The sequence below is a fragment of the Balaenoptera acutorostrata genome, chromosome 5, assembly GCF_949987535.1.
Source record: "Balaenoptera acutorostrata chromosome 5, mBalAcu1.1, whole genome shotgun sequence".
Classification (NCBI taxonomy): domain Eukaryota; kingdom Metazoa; phylum Chordata; class Mammalia; order Artiodactyla; family Balaenopteridae; genus Balaenoptera; species Balaenoptera acutorostrata.
In genome coordinates, this window is record NC_080068.1 from 77,842,494 (window position 1) to 77,858,780 (window position 16,287).

Below are 16,287 nucleotides of genomic sequence, written 5' to 3' on the forward strand. Positions count from 1 at the left end.
GGGAGATTTCCAGCTGCTGCTAGACGCTAATTCGTTTTCATCTGACCCTGCCGTCCCTGCAAGTGAGCCCAGGGGAGGGGGTGATGAGAGGCAGGCTTGCTTCACGCACAGACCCCACCAGGGAGGAGAGCAGGAGAGAAGTGGTAGAGGTGGAGCTAGGCCGGCAGGGCACCGGCGCCCAAGGCGGCTGGAAGGGGCGGGTCCTTGCTGCTCATAGACGGGCTCCTTGTTTCTATGCCAAGTATTGCTCTTGGCCCAAGAGGCTCCCAGCACAAGAGAGACTTTCTGGGGCTCTCAGCCTTGCTATTTTTACACTCCGACTTCCAGGCCCTGCTTCTGGAACAAAACTGCAAACGACAACGCGGGCCACAGAGCCACTTAGAAAGGATATCTATAGCTTTCTGCTCTTACCACTGAACCGTGTCCCCCTTCCCTCTTCTCCTTGAAGGCGCCTTCAGCAAGATGCAGTGATGCAGTGATGCAGTGATGACATGACAGGAGACCATAAAGCTTCTTAGCTGTGAGATCCTGTAGGGAAGGGAGGAGGGAGAAATAGGTGGGATCTCAGTCTCTGCTGTGTGCCTGGGTGTGGAATATGATCCTCGGGTTTCCAGTGGGAGAGGCTGCAGATCCATGGACCAGCTGAAGTGGCTGCCTGGGTTTACTGGAGGCAGAATTAGGGAGGGAGACACGGAAGGGAGGACCCTATGCAAAGCCTGTATTGGAAGTGTCCTTGCATGGATATACCTAGTCTCCAGGGTACATCTTGGTGCCCTCACTCACCAACTCTGTAACCTTGGTCAGGTCAGCTGGCCGGTTTCATAGCCTCAGACTTGAAGCCATTGTGTCCTTTCTTATGTGTCCCCCCGCCCACCCCGGCCCCTGCCCTGTTTATACACCTTCTAAATTCCCCCAAGCTGACCACAACTGATTTTTCTCAGATCTCTGAAAAAGTAACATCCATTTCTACATAGGGGCATAGTTTACCCCCTTGGCTTTAAACCAAACTGCCGTTCTCTCCGAGCCTTAGAAATGGGATAACCATAGTGTGTCCTTCATAGGGCAGCAGTGGACACTCCACGAGTTCCTGCAATAAGGAAGCAATAAAGCAGCTGGGTATTTCAGCCCACAGCCCACACCAGCGTCCCTGTTACTTTTACTGTAAATAACAGCACAGTTGTTAACAGCTCCTGAGAACCTCATGGCAGCATTAAGAGAACTTGGGTTTAAGCCTTGAAAGGCCCGGCTTCTTGTCTTGGCTGGCTGTTATTCCCACTCTTACCTTCTGGTGGGATTGATGTGAGCATTCAACTAATCCCTGTTTTCAAGGAAAATCATGCATACAAGGCCAATATTTAAAACAGATAAAAATGTTGCTGCAACAGTCAAAAGACTCTGGACAGGCCTGGAATTCCACCTACCTGCACCACTGTCCTTCTCCCCAGTTTGATAAGATTTGAAAACCACTGACCTGTTGAATAAGGTCCAGGGTACTTATTTAAATGTGTACATAGTTTTATGTAGGAAAACAAAGCACATTGGGGCTTTGAAGATAGAACAAAATGAAGTGTAATGGCACTGAGGTGCCTTAGAAGGCATATTTCTTGCTGTTCCTGTGGAACCTATCAATAAAAAAAAGAAACAAAATCTCACCTCCAGCCCAGGACTCTTTCCAGTTTATCATATTGTATTTCTTTTTGTCCTTAACAACATTCACATATGCCTTCAAGGGAAGTAGACATGCTCTTAACTAGAAGCTAGTATTCCCGAGCCTTGTGAAGTTGCTCTGTTTTATGAAATTACACAGAACTGATTTCTTCAGAATTCTTCTTTTGCTAAGCGCCAAGTTCAGTTCCCATCATTCAGGACTTCATTCACTTATTTCTCCCTCCTTCTTTGTGCATTCTTCCTTCTTATCTTCCTTTCTTCCGTCTACCCATCTGTCTATCCATCCATCCACCATCTATCCTCCGTTCATCCAGCTCATTGTAATTGAACACCTGCCGTGCTAGGTGTTGGAAATATGATGGTGAACATGACAGAGATAATGTCTGCTGGCCCTCACGGGGCTTACATTCCTTACAACCAGGGTAGGGTGATGTGGAAGGGATTCTATAAATGATTCTGAACTGCTGATAATATTGTAGATGTACCCACCTCACTTCCTCCATCATCATCATCTCATCATCACCAATTTTTAGCAACAGAATAACCCCCCTTGTAATTTTTATTCCAACAAAATCTCACCAGAAATTCAAAATATAAACCAAATATATGTGAATGGGTCTGGTTGAAACAGAACAGACCACTTTCTGCCATGCAGCCCAAGGCCCCTCTCAACCACTTTGGAAGGCCACACCTGAAGACTGCTGACCTTGGTCTCTGCCCTTGGTCTGATGTGATTTCATATTCTCATAGTGGTATGTAGCTATTCTTCACGTATGCTAATGTCCCAGCTGTAGAGACAACGGGGATACGTGTGTAAATTCAGGCCCTCAGACCTTAAAAACAACAGAAACGGTAACTAGCATCCTCTTTATGTCCTTTTAGTTTCCATCTCGAGCTTGTTGTCTGTGAGCTGCTAGAATTGGACAAGGGAACACCCTTGGTAGGGTTTTCTCCAACTTAATACCAAGACCTGTGTGTTTTACCTTTCCCATCCCAGTTGAAATATTTAAAACAAAATAACAGCAGAAACAACCGTCTCACCCCCTAAAACGGAGACAGGACAGAGGAGTGTATGCATGTGTTTGTTTCGAGTTGTTTCTGAAAGATTTGGGTAACTTGAAATTATTTAATCATGCTTAATTTCCTGTAGGGGGAGGGGAAATTTCCATCATAATTTGAGACAAGTGGCAGTTTTGCCTCTGGCAGATTTAAATGAGAAAAGTGAATGCTGGGATGCTAAACAACCGCATGAATGCACATCTGTGCCCATAGCCTTAATCAACTACTTTGTTTGGTTTCTTTTTTTCTTCTTGCCGCTGTAGCAGCCTCAGTGAGGCCAGCCCACATGATGCAGTGACATTTGCTGAGAGCAAGGCCCACGTACTTTCTCATTTAAATTGCTGTAACGGCTCCAGCCTCTTGTGAACGACCACATAGAAAAGGACCTCATCCTTAGAATGAAGTGATCCCCAGATTTAGAGCACAAGTTTATTAAGTTTTTCTACCTATGTGTGTTGATAATAGCCGCCTGCGATTCCTCCATTATGCCTCCCTCTCTATGGATTTCTTACTCTGCTTCCTCATGTCTCTCCTCTTTTCTCTAGCACCTTAATCCATTTCATACTCAACTCAAAGAAGGCCAAAAATGAGATTTTTAAAAACAAATAGTTATCCAGTAAATTAATAAAATATTGATATAAGCCAGGGGTGACTGAAATTGCCCAGTAGATGTATTTTATTTCCCACACACACACACATACAGTTCTTAAAAAATTATTTTTTGACTTTAAATGCCTTTGGACTTTGCACGTGCTTACCAGTTTGCCACAGTCCTCACCATTCTCTATTGTATCCCACACCTATTCTCCTTCATGCATTTATATTACTGGCCGGTTTTTAGAGTCAGTCTGGTTCCTTTTCGAATTCCAAGGCTTTTTCAGTCTGCCCTCCTTGGGAATCTTCTGTGTGCAGTTTCGAATTCTAGAGTATTACAAAAGACATAGCTACTTTGTAGATGTTTACAATCAAATGGGAAGAGTTGTTAAAGCAAATGAAGGGTATAAATCCAGTACTCATAAATCCAGTAATGTATCCAGAAAGCAGTTAAAGAACATTAGAGTTGTACTCATTGCTGGGAATGATATATGATCCCAAACGGTAAATCTTACAAATGTACAAAGGGATACAGTAGGTTTTGTGTGTAACCTTGCAAATTTTGCTTGGGTAGTTGATCCTGACTAATGGAGCTTTAGCCTGTTCGTTCGTAGGGTCCTTGGAGCTGTAAGATGACTTGATAATGGGTCCTTTATATCCATGTTCTCAAGTGTCAACCTTCCAGTTCTTTCCATGTTTCTTTCCGTATTCCCCCTCTTTCCATACTTCATGTCCGTAGGATGGCTTTAGTTCTCATTTGGGCTATGGACACATCTGCCTGTGGAATTCTCCTGACTGTTGGTAGTAAAATTGGAAGACTGTAATTGTTTCCTCTTTCAATAAAACCCTCTCTTTTTTTCCATTTTCCAGCAGATATATGGACTGATCACTCCTTTCAGACTGATCCGGATTTGCCACCTGGCTGGAAAAGAATCAGTGACATCGCTGGGACCTATTATTGGCACATACCAACAGGGACGACTCAGTGGGAACGCCCTGTCTCCATCCCAGCAGATCTTCAGGGTTCTAGGAAAGGGTCCCTTAGTTCTGTAACGCCATCTCCCACCCCAGAGAACGAGGTAAAATGGAGTGTCTTTTTGATGGCTTAGTAGAGTGGATGTAACTTGTGATTTCTCTTTAGACTCATTGCTTCTGCCCCAACAGGTCATCAAGGTAAGCTTTTGATTTTCATGCGTGTTGCATTTGAAACCGAAATGCTTCCTCTTAGTGAATAGTGTTAATACCATCTTTCAGGGATGTTTTCATTTTTTTAATGGCTTTTGGTCTCTTGAAACACCATTTCAGGTACAGAAAGTAAGAGAGGCTGATTAATGAGAAGTGGTTAAGATTCCCTGGGGCTCACTGAGGCAGTAATTTACTCCGTAGGTGCTGTTGCGTGGTGCTGGTTCCATAAAATATTTACACACAGAAGAATGTCTCTTGGCCAGATGTGTGATAATTACTGCATATCTTATTAATATCCGTGGGCTCATTTGACTGCATGGAGAGAATGTCTGCAGGAATAACCCTTGAGAGCCCTTAAATGCTTAATTTCTAATAAAAAAAAAAAAAAAAGAGGATCTGCTTATTTAGCAGAAGTGACATTGTTTTAGAAATAATTAGCAGTATAAATTTGTTCTGTCCCTGAGGATGAAATCTGATGTTTAAACAAAGAATTGAGGCATTAAAAAATTCCATCATGGTATTTATTAATACAAAGATCCCTGCAGTGAACCTTTGTGAATCCTGATAACTAAATATTGAAGAGAATTACAGTGGAAAAAGGTCAGAGTTAAGTAATGGCTTTCCTGGAGAAAAGAAGTTTCTTTCCTAACACACAGGCACTTCTGCCTTTTTTTGATCACAGTCTTCTTCTCTTTAAACAACTCATTTTCTTTTACTTTGAGGACATGGAAGGAATTTGAACTGCATCTCTTACCCCAAAGTTTCTCTACATATTTGCTGCTATTATCACCCTTCCCTTCCTGTCTTGAAAAGTAAACAACATCTTCCATTATTTACTTGCTCTTCTCTGGGAGGCAGGAAGACCTACATTCCAGCCACATTCCTGCCGTTACTGGGCTTCGGCATCTCACCCCACCTGGGCCTCAAATTCTCCATCTTTCAAGGGACAGGTTGAGGCGAGCTATAGGCCCCGTTGATAGACCAGGGCCTTGGTTTGTTGGTACTTGGCCCTGATGATCAGATATGTGCTTCAGTTCCACTGAATCACTTAGGATTTTGTTGCTTATCACTGGGTGATTTTGATAACTTTTTATCAGCATAATATCCCTACTCTCAGGGCACATCCCATTCAGTCGATTTATTCGCCTTATGTGAGGTGTGCTGGGGGGTAAAGATGACCCAACACAACCTGCTGCTCGTGGAGCTCAGCATGAAGTGGAGCCCTCTTCCATTCCGGCCCAGTTACCTCTTGGCATTTCTCCCTGGACCGCAGAGTGGCCTCCCAGGGGCTGAGCGGGCCGGGACGCCCCTGGGCTCTCACTGAGGCACAGAGTTCCTCTTCCTTCTTCACCTGTACTGCTTGGCTCTTGGCATCTCTCTTAGAATCTTTCTCCATTCCAGGGCTCCATCCCCCTTATTGTAACCCTTTACCATCTTCACCCCCAGGGAGTGCCCTGCAACCAGAGAATGCCCAGTTGGGAAGGGGGCATTGGCACCAGTGTCTGTCCGTTACAGACAGGGAAACCGAGGCACAGAGAGGCCAGTGACCAGCAGCCACACTGGCCCTAGAACGCAGGGTTCCCGAATCCTCCTTGAATTCCAGGTCAGAGTTCTTCTCACTTGGCTTCCCTGGCTCCGAGATTTCAGCCTACCTGCTTTCTCTTGGTCCAGAGGTGAGGAACTCAGACTAACTTTGAGATACCATTTCTGTTCAATGAATCTCTTGTCCTCTGTATATGGAAGAAATGAAGTTTGTCTCGAAGCCCACTTCCTGAGGCCGAGGCGTGGGTGGGGTGAAGCCCAAGGAGGGCATCCCGAGGTTTATGTGGCTCGGATTTTTACTTCTTTGATTAATATGGTAGACTTCCACTTTCATGTTTTCTGCGAAAAGTCTCAGGAAGAACGCGGCACAGGTGGGCTGCTGGCCCTGGGGATAATTATTGGGAAGCGGAGTCCTCTTCTCATCCCGGAGCCGCCTTCCAATGCCCACTGTTGCCTGCTCTGCCCCGTCCGTGCCTGCTTCCACCCCCTCCCGCTCGCTGCCTAGCCCCCCTTCCCAGGCTCAGACTGTGTCCTATGGCCACCTGCCTCACTTGCTGTCCTGGAGTTCAGTGTCTCCATCACATCCCCACGGGTCAGCCTCCCAGCTGCTCTTCATGACTTTTTGTGGCTTTCAGGGTATTTTCATAAACGTCACTTCACTCGTCCCCTTCAAGACTCTTCACGCGGCAGAGATGACAGCTATTATGTTTCCCACTTAAGAGAAGAGGTAACCGAGGCTCAGAGAGTTCAGTAACCGGTAGGCAAGTTGCGTCAGGGTGGCAGGATGGTTTTCCGTTCCTCTCTTCTGTTGCCGTCGTGTTGGACAAAGCCTTATCCCTCCAAGAAACGTGTTAACAGATGTGTAGTGTTTTGAAGTTTCAGAGAGAGGCTCATTCCCAGCTCTTTATTTTTTTTTATTAATTCTATTTATTTATTTTTGGCTGCGTTGGGTCTTCATTGCTGCGCGGGCTTTTCTCTAGTTGCGGCGAGCGGGGGCTACTCTTCGTGGCATTGCCCGGGCGTCCCATTGCGGTGGCTTCTCTTGTTGAGGAACAAGAGCTCTAGGCGCACAGGCTTCAGTAGTTGTGGCACGCGCGCTTCAGTAGTTGTGACTCGCGGGCTCTTGAGCGCAGGCCCAGTAGTTGTGGCGCACGGGCTTAGTTGCTCTGTGGCATGTGGGATCTTCCCGGACCAGGGATCGAACCCATGTCCCCTGCACTGGCAGGCGGATTCTTAACCGCTGCGCCACCAGGGAAGTCCCCCAGCACTTTAAATAGACCAATGGGATAGATGTTCTTTGGATCTACATTTCGGTTGTTTGCTTCATGTACATTTTTTTCCCCTGGACATCAGGCCATCCACTAAGTCAAAGAACCAAGCAGATTTAAAAGGCAATACATTAAAATCCTAGGGGCAAAGGGATGAGCAGATAGGTAGAGAGGAGAGGAAGGGGAGAGGTGGGGGAAGACACAGACTGCTACGTTCCCAGGTCCGGCAGGTGCTGACACGGATATTAAAGTAGAAGCACTAAGGGTAATTGCGTGTTTAGGGCGCCAGCTTCATGCCTTGTCTCCTTACTCCTCATAAAACCCTATGCATCTGTACGACAGTTGTCATTACCTTTTTACATTTGACAACGCACACAGAGAGGTGAGGGAGCTTGCCCAGGATCACACACCTAATACCTAGTGGAGTCAAGCCTGAATGGAGGTCTGCTGGCCCCTTCCCCTACCCCAGGTTTCACTATGTGTGTATCGGGGCTTGGAGAGCCTTGAATGGCTTCATCTCACTCCAGGGGAGGGCGGTGACATATGCAGCACCTTCTAGAAAATGACTTCTCTTGATAATAACATTGTCTCAGGTGCTAATAACAGTTGAAGAGAAATGATTATATCTTTGATGCCATTTCTTTGGTCCCTAAATAGAATCTATTTTGACTAATTTGGAAACATGAGAGAAAGCAAAATGTTAAGGGCGAGAAGAAGCTTGTAATATGTCGCGTTAGAAACGCATATTTTATACAGATTTTTCCTGAGCTGGCTTAAAAAAAAAAGTAAGTGCCAAATCTGTTGACTCAGCTTCACAAAAGTTTAGGACGGAAGGCTTCCTTACAGTTTGAAAATTTTACATTTCACATTCCAAAGTTCACCAGGGAAGTGTTAGGCGCAGCGCATAATGTTCCCTCTGCATACGCCAGCAGTATTTTTGAAAGTTTATAAACTGGCCGGGAAGCATTTGCTGCTGAAATTTGGCCCAAAGATGATCTCCCCCCAGCCCATCAGTTTGTTCCAAGTTACTTAGATGTTGAATTTTAGAGAGAAGAGGGAGCTACGCAAAATATTGTAATGAATAACTGTTGGCCCGTAAGCAAGTCTTACTTAGAATCTTTCCAGCAGGTGTTTCCAAGTTCTTTAAGGATGAGAGTATGGAGGAGCAAGTGGGTCTGAAGCAAGGGAGGGTCGAATTGTTTCTCAGGACCGTGATCTCTTCTTGATCACAGTTCACTCTGTTCTTGCTGCATTGCCTCTGGAGTCTGGGAGGGGCCTGAGCAGCTAACTCCCCAGGAGGGGCAAAACCCACGTATTACATTAGAACCTACGGATTTTCACATACATTTCGAAATAAGATGACAACGTAAGGGGCCAGTCTGTCATCATTTTACTGAACTTCTTGACCTGATCAAGTAATCATGACATTTTAGAGCTGGCAAGAACCTTTGAGAAGGGCCTAGTGAATGCTACGGCAGTATTTCTCAGCCTGTGAGCCAAGGACGACGGCCAGCATGTCCTCTGGGGCTTGTAGAACAGGCTGAGTTTCCTTATTTTTACCCCAGGCCACTGAGCTAGACTCTCTAAGGGTAGGGCCTGAGAATCTGCCTTTATCATAAGCGTTCCAGGAAATTCTGAGTGAGTACAAGAGCTGGTCTTCTAGCGAATCTAGTCTCCCTGTTTTTATTTATATGTCACTTCCCCTTCAATTCTTTGGCTTCCCGCTAGCATCTCCTGGGAAGGATTGTTCTCACCCGTCTGCTTTGAAAGCCCTTTAACCTTTATTCCATTGTGTCTCTTTGTAGTATTCTTACTTGAGGCATGTCCGCCTCCCTTTTGCGGGGTGGGGGGTGGGGTTGGGACCTGCCCCCCTCATCTTGTGTCCTCGGCACCTGGCACAGTGCCTGGTACGTGGCAATGTTCATTAAATGTTTGCTGAATGAAAAAAAAAAATGTTTGCTGAATGAAGGAATAAACCAACTTTGTAGTGGAGGGAGCTCTTAGTTGACTTGCAGTAGCGGCAGAGCCAGCACTAGAGACCCAGGTCTCCTGATTCTCCTCTAGTTTCTAAATAGTGCTGCTGTTCACAGAGACTAATTTAATTGCACAAGCATTTGTCAGTTTGTCTTCTAGTTAGATTCTTTTTTTTAACTTCTCTGGATTTTATTTGCATGATAAACCATAACTGTTCTTTTGATAGTGTTGCATCCAGCAAAACACGGAAAGCAGTTTTAAAAGAAGGAAAAAATATACACACATATATGGATTCAGTGCTCATTAACATTGACTGGCCTATTCCTTGGAATTCCAGAATTCCAGGTACTCTGCCATTTATCATCAAGGCTACACATACCAAGGCTCAAGTCTTGACAAAAGAGGATTACGAAGCATAATTCATAACCCTTTGTAGTCCCTAGGCTCTCAAACTTTTTATTCTTACAAATGCCTTAGTAGAGATAAGGACACTGCTATTCCTGGGCACTTTCAGGCAGCCAGCCCGTGGGCTAAGGGCTCATGTTCTTTTTTTTTTTTTTTTTTTTTTTTTAAATTTTATTTATTTATGGCTGTGTTGGGTCTTCATTTCTGTGCAAGGGCTTTCTCTAGTTGTGGCAAGCGGGGACCACTCTTCATCGCTGTGCGCAGGCCTCTCACTATCACGGCCTCTCTTTTTGCGGAGCACAGGCTCCAGGCGCGCAGGCTCAGCAGTTGTGGCTCACGGGCCCAGTCGCTCCGCGGCATGTGGGATCTTCCCAGACCAGGGCTCGAACCCGTGTCCCCTGCATTGGCAGGCAGATTCTCAACCACTGCGCCACCAGGGAAGCCTGGGCTCATGTTCTTGACCTCACTCTTTCTACACTCTGGTGGGAAGTCTGCTAAGATCCCAGAAGAAAAATATGGAAGAAGAAAACTCTCAGTAGTCAAGGTTATACAGTCAGCTTGATTCCCTTAGTAGGTCATGAGGGTGCCGTGCTGAAAGGTCATGAAGGGTCATGGCAGGTGCGTGCTCCAGGCGCTGGGTCAGTCCCCACTGTCTCTGAGGAGCTAGGGCTCCAGGGCTCTCGAGAACCTGAGTGTCATCACCGTAATCAGGATAAGGGGTGCTGCAGGCTGGCCAAGGTCAAGACAAGCACCAGGAGGGTATGTCCCCAGCCATAACTCTGACACTACCATCTCTCAGCTGTGCAAGGCTTTAGCTGCATTGCCTGAGAGATGACCGATTGGAGGTTGTTACCCATGGAAGATGGTCCCAGTTCTTCCTCTGCTATCCTTTACCTCTCTTTGTGTCTGTCTTCCCTGGGGCATGTTGCTCGCCTGCCTTTTCCTCTTTGATTGTCTTTCTCTTTGTCTCTTCTTTCATCTCTCACTCCCATCACCCAAACTGCAGACTTTCTGTACAACCCAAGCATCTGTGTTGGTGTCTTTTTTCTTTAAATTATTAGCTAAAATGTTGTATTCTCTCTTCTTAATTAAAAAAAAGAATAGATGAATAGAATATGTCGTTCTTAACATTTAGGACAAATTGTTTTTGTCCTTCATTGCCCTTGACTTAAAAAAAAAAAGTCACTTAAATGGAGAGGAAAGTTTCTCATCTTCGATGTCAATGAAAATTTTAAATATGGGAAGGAAAAAAAGGTCTTTGGCCCTTTCATAGCATATAATGTTAGTTTCCATTTTTATTTGCTTGAGTTTTGTGCTAAAGGGTTTCTTTAGGAATACTTATGTTATTTTAAGGTTTTGCAAAATCACTGTATAGGGCCTTTGTTTATTTAAATCTGTAAAAGGTGATTGTTGGAAGTTTGCCAGCTGACTCATGTCTCCGTAGCATGAGAGCTAGATTCATGCAGTCTTAGAACTATAATCAACTTTTACTTTACAGGGACTCCTACATCCAAAGAGTAAATACATAAAAAAATTTAAACACACACGTATAGAGAAGTGTTTGATAAAATGCCAAAGCCTTTTCTGAATACTTGTTTTAAGAAATGCTTTCTTTCACTCTTTGTAGTCCTAACACAGTGTCTTTTGGGTATAATTTCTGATATCAGATTCCCTTTGTCAGACACACATGCCTTTTTAAAAATGTCTTCACAAGAGCACAATTATCTTGAATCTTCCTAATTCACCATCTGATTACATTTTCAAAGTTCAACCTAAATGAAAACCAAATAATGCTCACGTGTAAATGATGATGACAATTTGGGACCAAATAGGCTTGTTTTCTTTTTTAAAAAGAAATTTTAGCTTAAAATTTTATTTTGTACTTGATATTTCAAGTCCTTATCGTGAGTGTTTATTAATCCCCCTATGATGGTAACTCTAAACATTTTTCGGTCACTGGCCCTTCTGAAAACAGAAAAGTTGGGGATAAAATGCACTTGCACAAAACCCCACATCCATTTCAGGGGGTTCATAGGTCGCCACAGCTGACAGGTTAAGATTTTCCTGTAATATTTTCTCCTCAGTAAAAACTGAACACTGCTTTTGGGGATGGCGTGAGGAAGGAGGTGAGGGGCTGGACAGCATTCCTGCTCTGTGCTCAGTAAAAGAGATTATTTTAAAAAAATAAATAAACACAGTGGTCCAAGTTCTGTTTTAGTTTGAAAAACTGCAGGTTGGGTGCCTGGTCCAGCAAAGAAAGCAACAATGACACCAACTGTGTAGAAGTGATAATGGATCCAAATTTGCAATGGCCATGCCCTCAGAGAGGCATGGCTTCAGAGCCAAATAAATGCATTTTTCAACACCTGGGACATTTGATCTTCACTGCTTCTTGCTTCAAGTGGCTTTAAAAATTGTGTTGTGTGCAGAAGTTATGGGTCAGTACTACCGTCTCATTTTCAAAGAACTTTAGTTGTAAAGTTACTTAGTGGAAGAGTTTCTCTTATTGATTTATTATTCAAGAAAAGAGATTTTCCTGACAAGTGGAACAAGTTCATAAGGATGTGCCTGGGTGTCTTATTAGTATCATTTATTTCCCCAAATGTCACGTGAAAAATATTTGAATATTCAGTCAATATAGTAGAAAGAAAAAAAATGTTTCCGTTGTTGTCCGAGGTGAATAAAGGAAGGAGTTGTTTAGATTTGAAGGTCTATTGTCAGAGGTTGCCCAGCGAGGCAAGGCTTTGCACTTTGTTCTGTAACTATGTTTAGAAAAGCATTTCGTGATCGAATATTAATTTGTGAAGAGGCTTGGGTGGCAAGGAAGTAGAGTTTTTTATGAACAAGAGGAATTTACATTAGATTGTCTAGAGCTATTTTTTATTAGATTAAATCTCAGCAAGATGAGGTCAGGCTGGGTTCTTTGCCCTCCATCATTGCCATTTTTTTCTTTTAAGTGAAAATAATTTGGCCCCCAGCTTTTTTATGCCCTTCGCCATGGACACTCCCATTTCCATCTAGCACATTGACAAACATCATCCCTAATTCCACCTCCACTTCAAGAAAACAGTTCTGTTTGGTTAATAGGAGAGAAAAAGCTGCCTGTGAAATTAGGTACGCTGGGCATTTAATACTTTGATGCATAGTGTGTGCTTTTAAGACCACATTTAGAAAGTATCGATAACTTCACTGTCTGGTAATAACATTCAGCCATTTGTTTTGGTAAGTAATTAAAGCGCCCTCTCTTTCCTCCTGCCCTAGGCCTCAGGTGTTGATCTAGATCAAGGGAGAGCGAGCTCACATGCTGCCGTTAGAGTGAATTTGTTCCCTAACCCATCCTGTGAATATCAATGCTAACAACAGTGTCTTGTGTGTGTGTGTGTGTGTGTGTGTGTATGTTTTCTTTTTTTTTTTCCCTTTCCTTTTCTATCCTTTATTATTTTCTTTCTTTCTTTCTTTCTTTTTTTAAAATCAATGTGCTTTTTCCCTGTGAATAATTATATGTCTAGAAACAGCCATGGAGTGATTTTGCTGTTCTGAATGGGGGAAAGATTAATAGTGACATTTGGAAGGCAAGTATATTGTCAGATTTTAGCTCATTTAATATTTTGTCCTTTTTGCATGGCTGTGGCTGCACCTTCTTTGTGAATATCATGCATTCTGCAGGGACGGAGTGAGGGGGCTTCTGGCTAGGGCTGTGGGACTCACACGTGCCACCTTTTTTGATGTCTCCCATTGTGAATGACTTCAGGCTGATTGCGCCAGGTTCCTGTTGTCTTGTAAGAAGCGGCACTTGGCACCAAACCGGCATCAGCAGCCCATGCATGCCTTTTTTCCGCCTAAGCTCACATACGCTCTCTGCCTCGTGCCGGGAGGACTTCTCTCCCCTTTGATATTTGAGGCCGTGGAATGGGTCATTCCCCCTTTCTACATTAACAGGGGTCTCTTTTCCTCCAGGATTTGCACGCAGCCACAGTCAACCCGGACCCCAGTTTAAAAGAGTTTGAAGGAGCAACCCTGCGCTATGCGTCCTTGAAGCTCAGGTAGGGCGTTCAGGGCACCTGCCGTAACGTGTGGCTCTGTGCAGCTAGAGATTGCAGTAGAATTCTCAGCCCGATTCTCTGTTTTTCTTTCTAGAAATGCCCCACATGCTGATGACGATGATTCTTGTAGTATCAACAGTGACCCAGAAGCTAAGGTTTGTAAGAAAGTGCTTTCAGCGACCAGGTTAATATCCTTGCATCAAAATAATGACTTTGGATAATGGCCCAGTTTTTTTTTGTTTTTGTTTTTTTGTTGTTTTTTTTGGCTGTGTCGGGTCTTCGTTTCTGTGCGAGGGTTTTCTCTAGTTGCGGCAAGCGGGGGCCACTCTTCATCGCGGTGCGCGGGCCTCTCACTATCGCGGCCTCTCTTGTTGCGGAGCACAGGCTCCAGACGCGCAGGCTCAGCAGTTGTGGCTCACAGGCCCAGTTGCTCCACGGCATGTGGGATCTTCCCAGACCAGGGCTCGAACCCGTGTCCCCTGCATTGGCAGGCTGATTCTCAACCACTGCACCACCAGGGAAGCCCAATGGCCCAGTTTTTTACAAACCATCAACCCAGAGCCACTTAGTAAGGAATTATTCCTCAGTCCTCTCTCTTTCCTAATCTCCCCAACAATTAAAGTAAATCCCTCGGCCAAGTTAGGTTTGGGGAGGATTTCTGTAATCATCACGACTCTGCTTGTATCTCACTACATCAGTTCTTTGTGCATCGCAATAAGTTAAAATTATCGTTCGAGCAGGTGGGCTTCAGGAGCCTTTGAAGATAAGCCAGGCTGTGCCTTGCAGTGCCACGGGAGGGGCGGTTGAACAGGTGCCACAGACCCCTCACGCCCACCTCCTCCAGGGCAGCCTCGCACCTGTGCAGAGCGAAAGCTCCTCCTCGTCCCTGTCCTAAACACAGGCCTGTTTCACGGTGGAAAGTGAGAGTGAACTTTCGCTCTGGACTTCTGGTGGGGAACCGGCAGGGCCAGCTGATGGGTATGTGACCTGTGCAGTTGCACGGGTCCCTGCGCTGAGAATCAGGGCCCCGTGTTTTTCTGTGCAGTTGCTCTCTTGATTTTCTTCATACTTTTATCTTTGACCCTGTGCTCTGTAGATGAAGTGCAGTGGGGCAACGGAGTGTACTCCGGGGGGTTGGAGCCTTGGCTTATGCACAGTCCTGCCACCTCCCTACCTCCCCAGTGTTTCTCAGCTGCCCGTTCCCCTGCTCCTTGGCACCTCAGGCCCTGCCACCCTCCCCATCCCTGCCCCCACCCAGCAATTACTGTTGCCTTCCACCCCTGTAGGGGGCTAGGTGTGAGCCTGGGGAGAGTTGATGCCAGGTACACAAACTCCGTGGTGTCCCAGGAGGGGACAAAGTAGTGGCCTGCCCAGCTCAGGCGGACAGCACAGCAGTGTGTTCAGCAGGTGACTCAGTGAGGCCCCGCCCACTCCCAGTCCAGGTACCTAGCGTGTCCCGGCACAGGTGTTGCAAACAGAGGGTCACCCATTTGCTGTGGGCTGGGGTGGTGAGTCCACGGGAAAGGGGGATTCTTGGCTCAGTTTCCCCACCCCTGGCCAGGACGTGGTGCATCGGCCTAGCAGCTGATGGTCTGTAGGGGTGGGCAGCCTGTGATGGTCTGCACTCACCCTGTAAGTATCCCCATGCCCGAGAGAGCGTGACATTAAATAACAAGCAAAAAACCCCGTTAGGAGTTGAGAGAGAGAATGCAGAAGAAAGGATAAAGCTTCATGTCTTAATACTTTTTACAGCTTTCTCCCCCCTGCTTTTTGAACATGGGGCCATGTGTTTTCATTTTACATATTTCATTTTCATTTGCAAATTATGTAGCTGGACCTAGATATTTTTCTGAATCCCAAAGTAGATCTGTGTCTGTGAATAAAACAGCAGATAGGTTCCTGTAGCAGTAGTTAAGTGGGTCAACACCGTGCAGGTTCAAAACCTTGGCTCCCTGGCTGGAAGCTGCCACATTGCCATTGGTTCTGTAAGAATCCCAGGGCTTCTCCGTTGCTCCTAGTTTGCTCAGCTTCATTCTAAGCACAGCCTGATCAGGTTAAGGCTGCTCCAGAGCCAGCCGTGTTCTGAACAAGTTCTTGGTTGGCCGCTGACACCCTGGCCTTTAAAGATAAATCTTATGGCAAGGAAGGGAAGGGACGCAGTAAAACAGGAAGGCAGGCTGTGAATAATTTGCTTTGCTACCAAGTGTTTTATAAGGGCTATCAGCAAAGACTGGAGGAGGAAGGGTGAGCAGCAGCAATATTTTTCTCCACCCGGAAGGGCTGGGCCAGTGATGTCTGTAAAGCTGAGTGAGAAATTGACAAGAGTGGGCCAGAAGGGTGATGCATGGAACGGAGATTGAATGGGTGGCAGGAATAGGAGGTAATTGAGCTGTTACCTAAGAGGGTGCTTTCTCTTTTTCCCTCTCAGTTGTATTGCTTACTGAATTCTTGATCTACCACTGTTCTATTCCCAACGTGTCTATTTCTAGCACCTATTAGGAATTTGTTTATGTTAATAAGGAGGCTCAACTTTCTTAGAAGTAACTAAA

General features: G+C 45.3%; 1 protein-coding gene across 14 annotated transcripts in view; it reads left to right on the top strand.

Annotated features, from left to right (window-relative positions):
• Positions 1 to 16,287, top strand: part of APBB2 (amyloid beta precursor protein binding family B member 2) — a 379,382-nt gene that overhangs the window by 248,041 nt on the left and 115,054 nt on the right. For 9 of the 14 annotated variants that reach the window (XM_057546265.1, XM_057546260.1, XM_057546268.1 and 6 more), the window contains 4 exons: positions 4,192 to 4,400; positions 13,205 to 13,267; positions 13,653 to 13,738; positions 13,833 to 13,893. In XM_057546265.1, coding sequence (XP_057402248.1) covers positions 4,192 to 4,400; positions 13,205 to 13,267; positions 13,653 to 13,738; positions 13,833 to 13,893 — 419 coding nt within the window. The remainder of the gene's footprint in view (positions 1 to 4,191; positions 4,401 to 13,204; positions 13,268 to 13,652; positions 13,739 to 13,832; positions 13,894 to 16,287) is intronic. The other 5 variants (XM_007178783.2, XM_007178784.2, XM_007178780.2 and 2 more) reach the window with 4 other exon arrangements.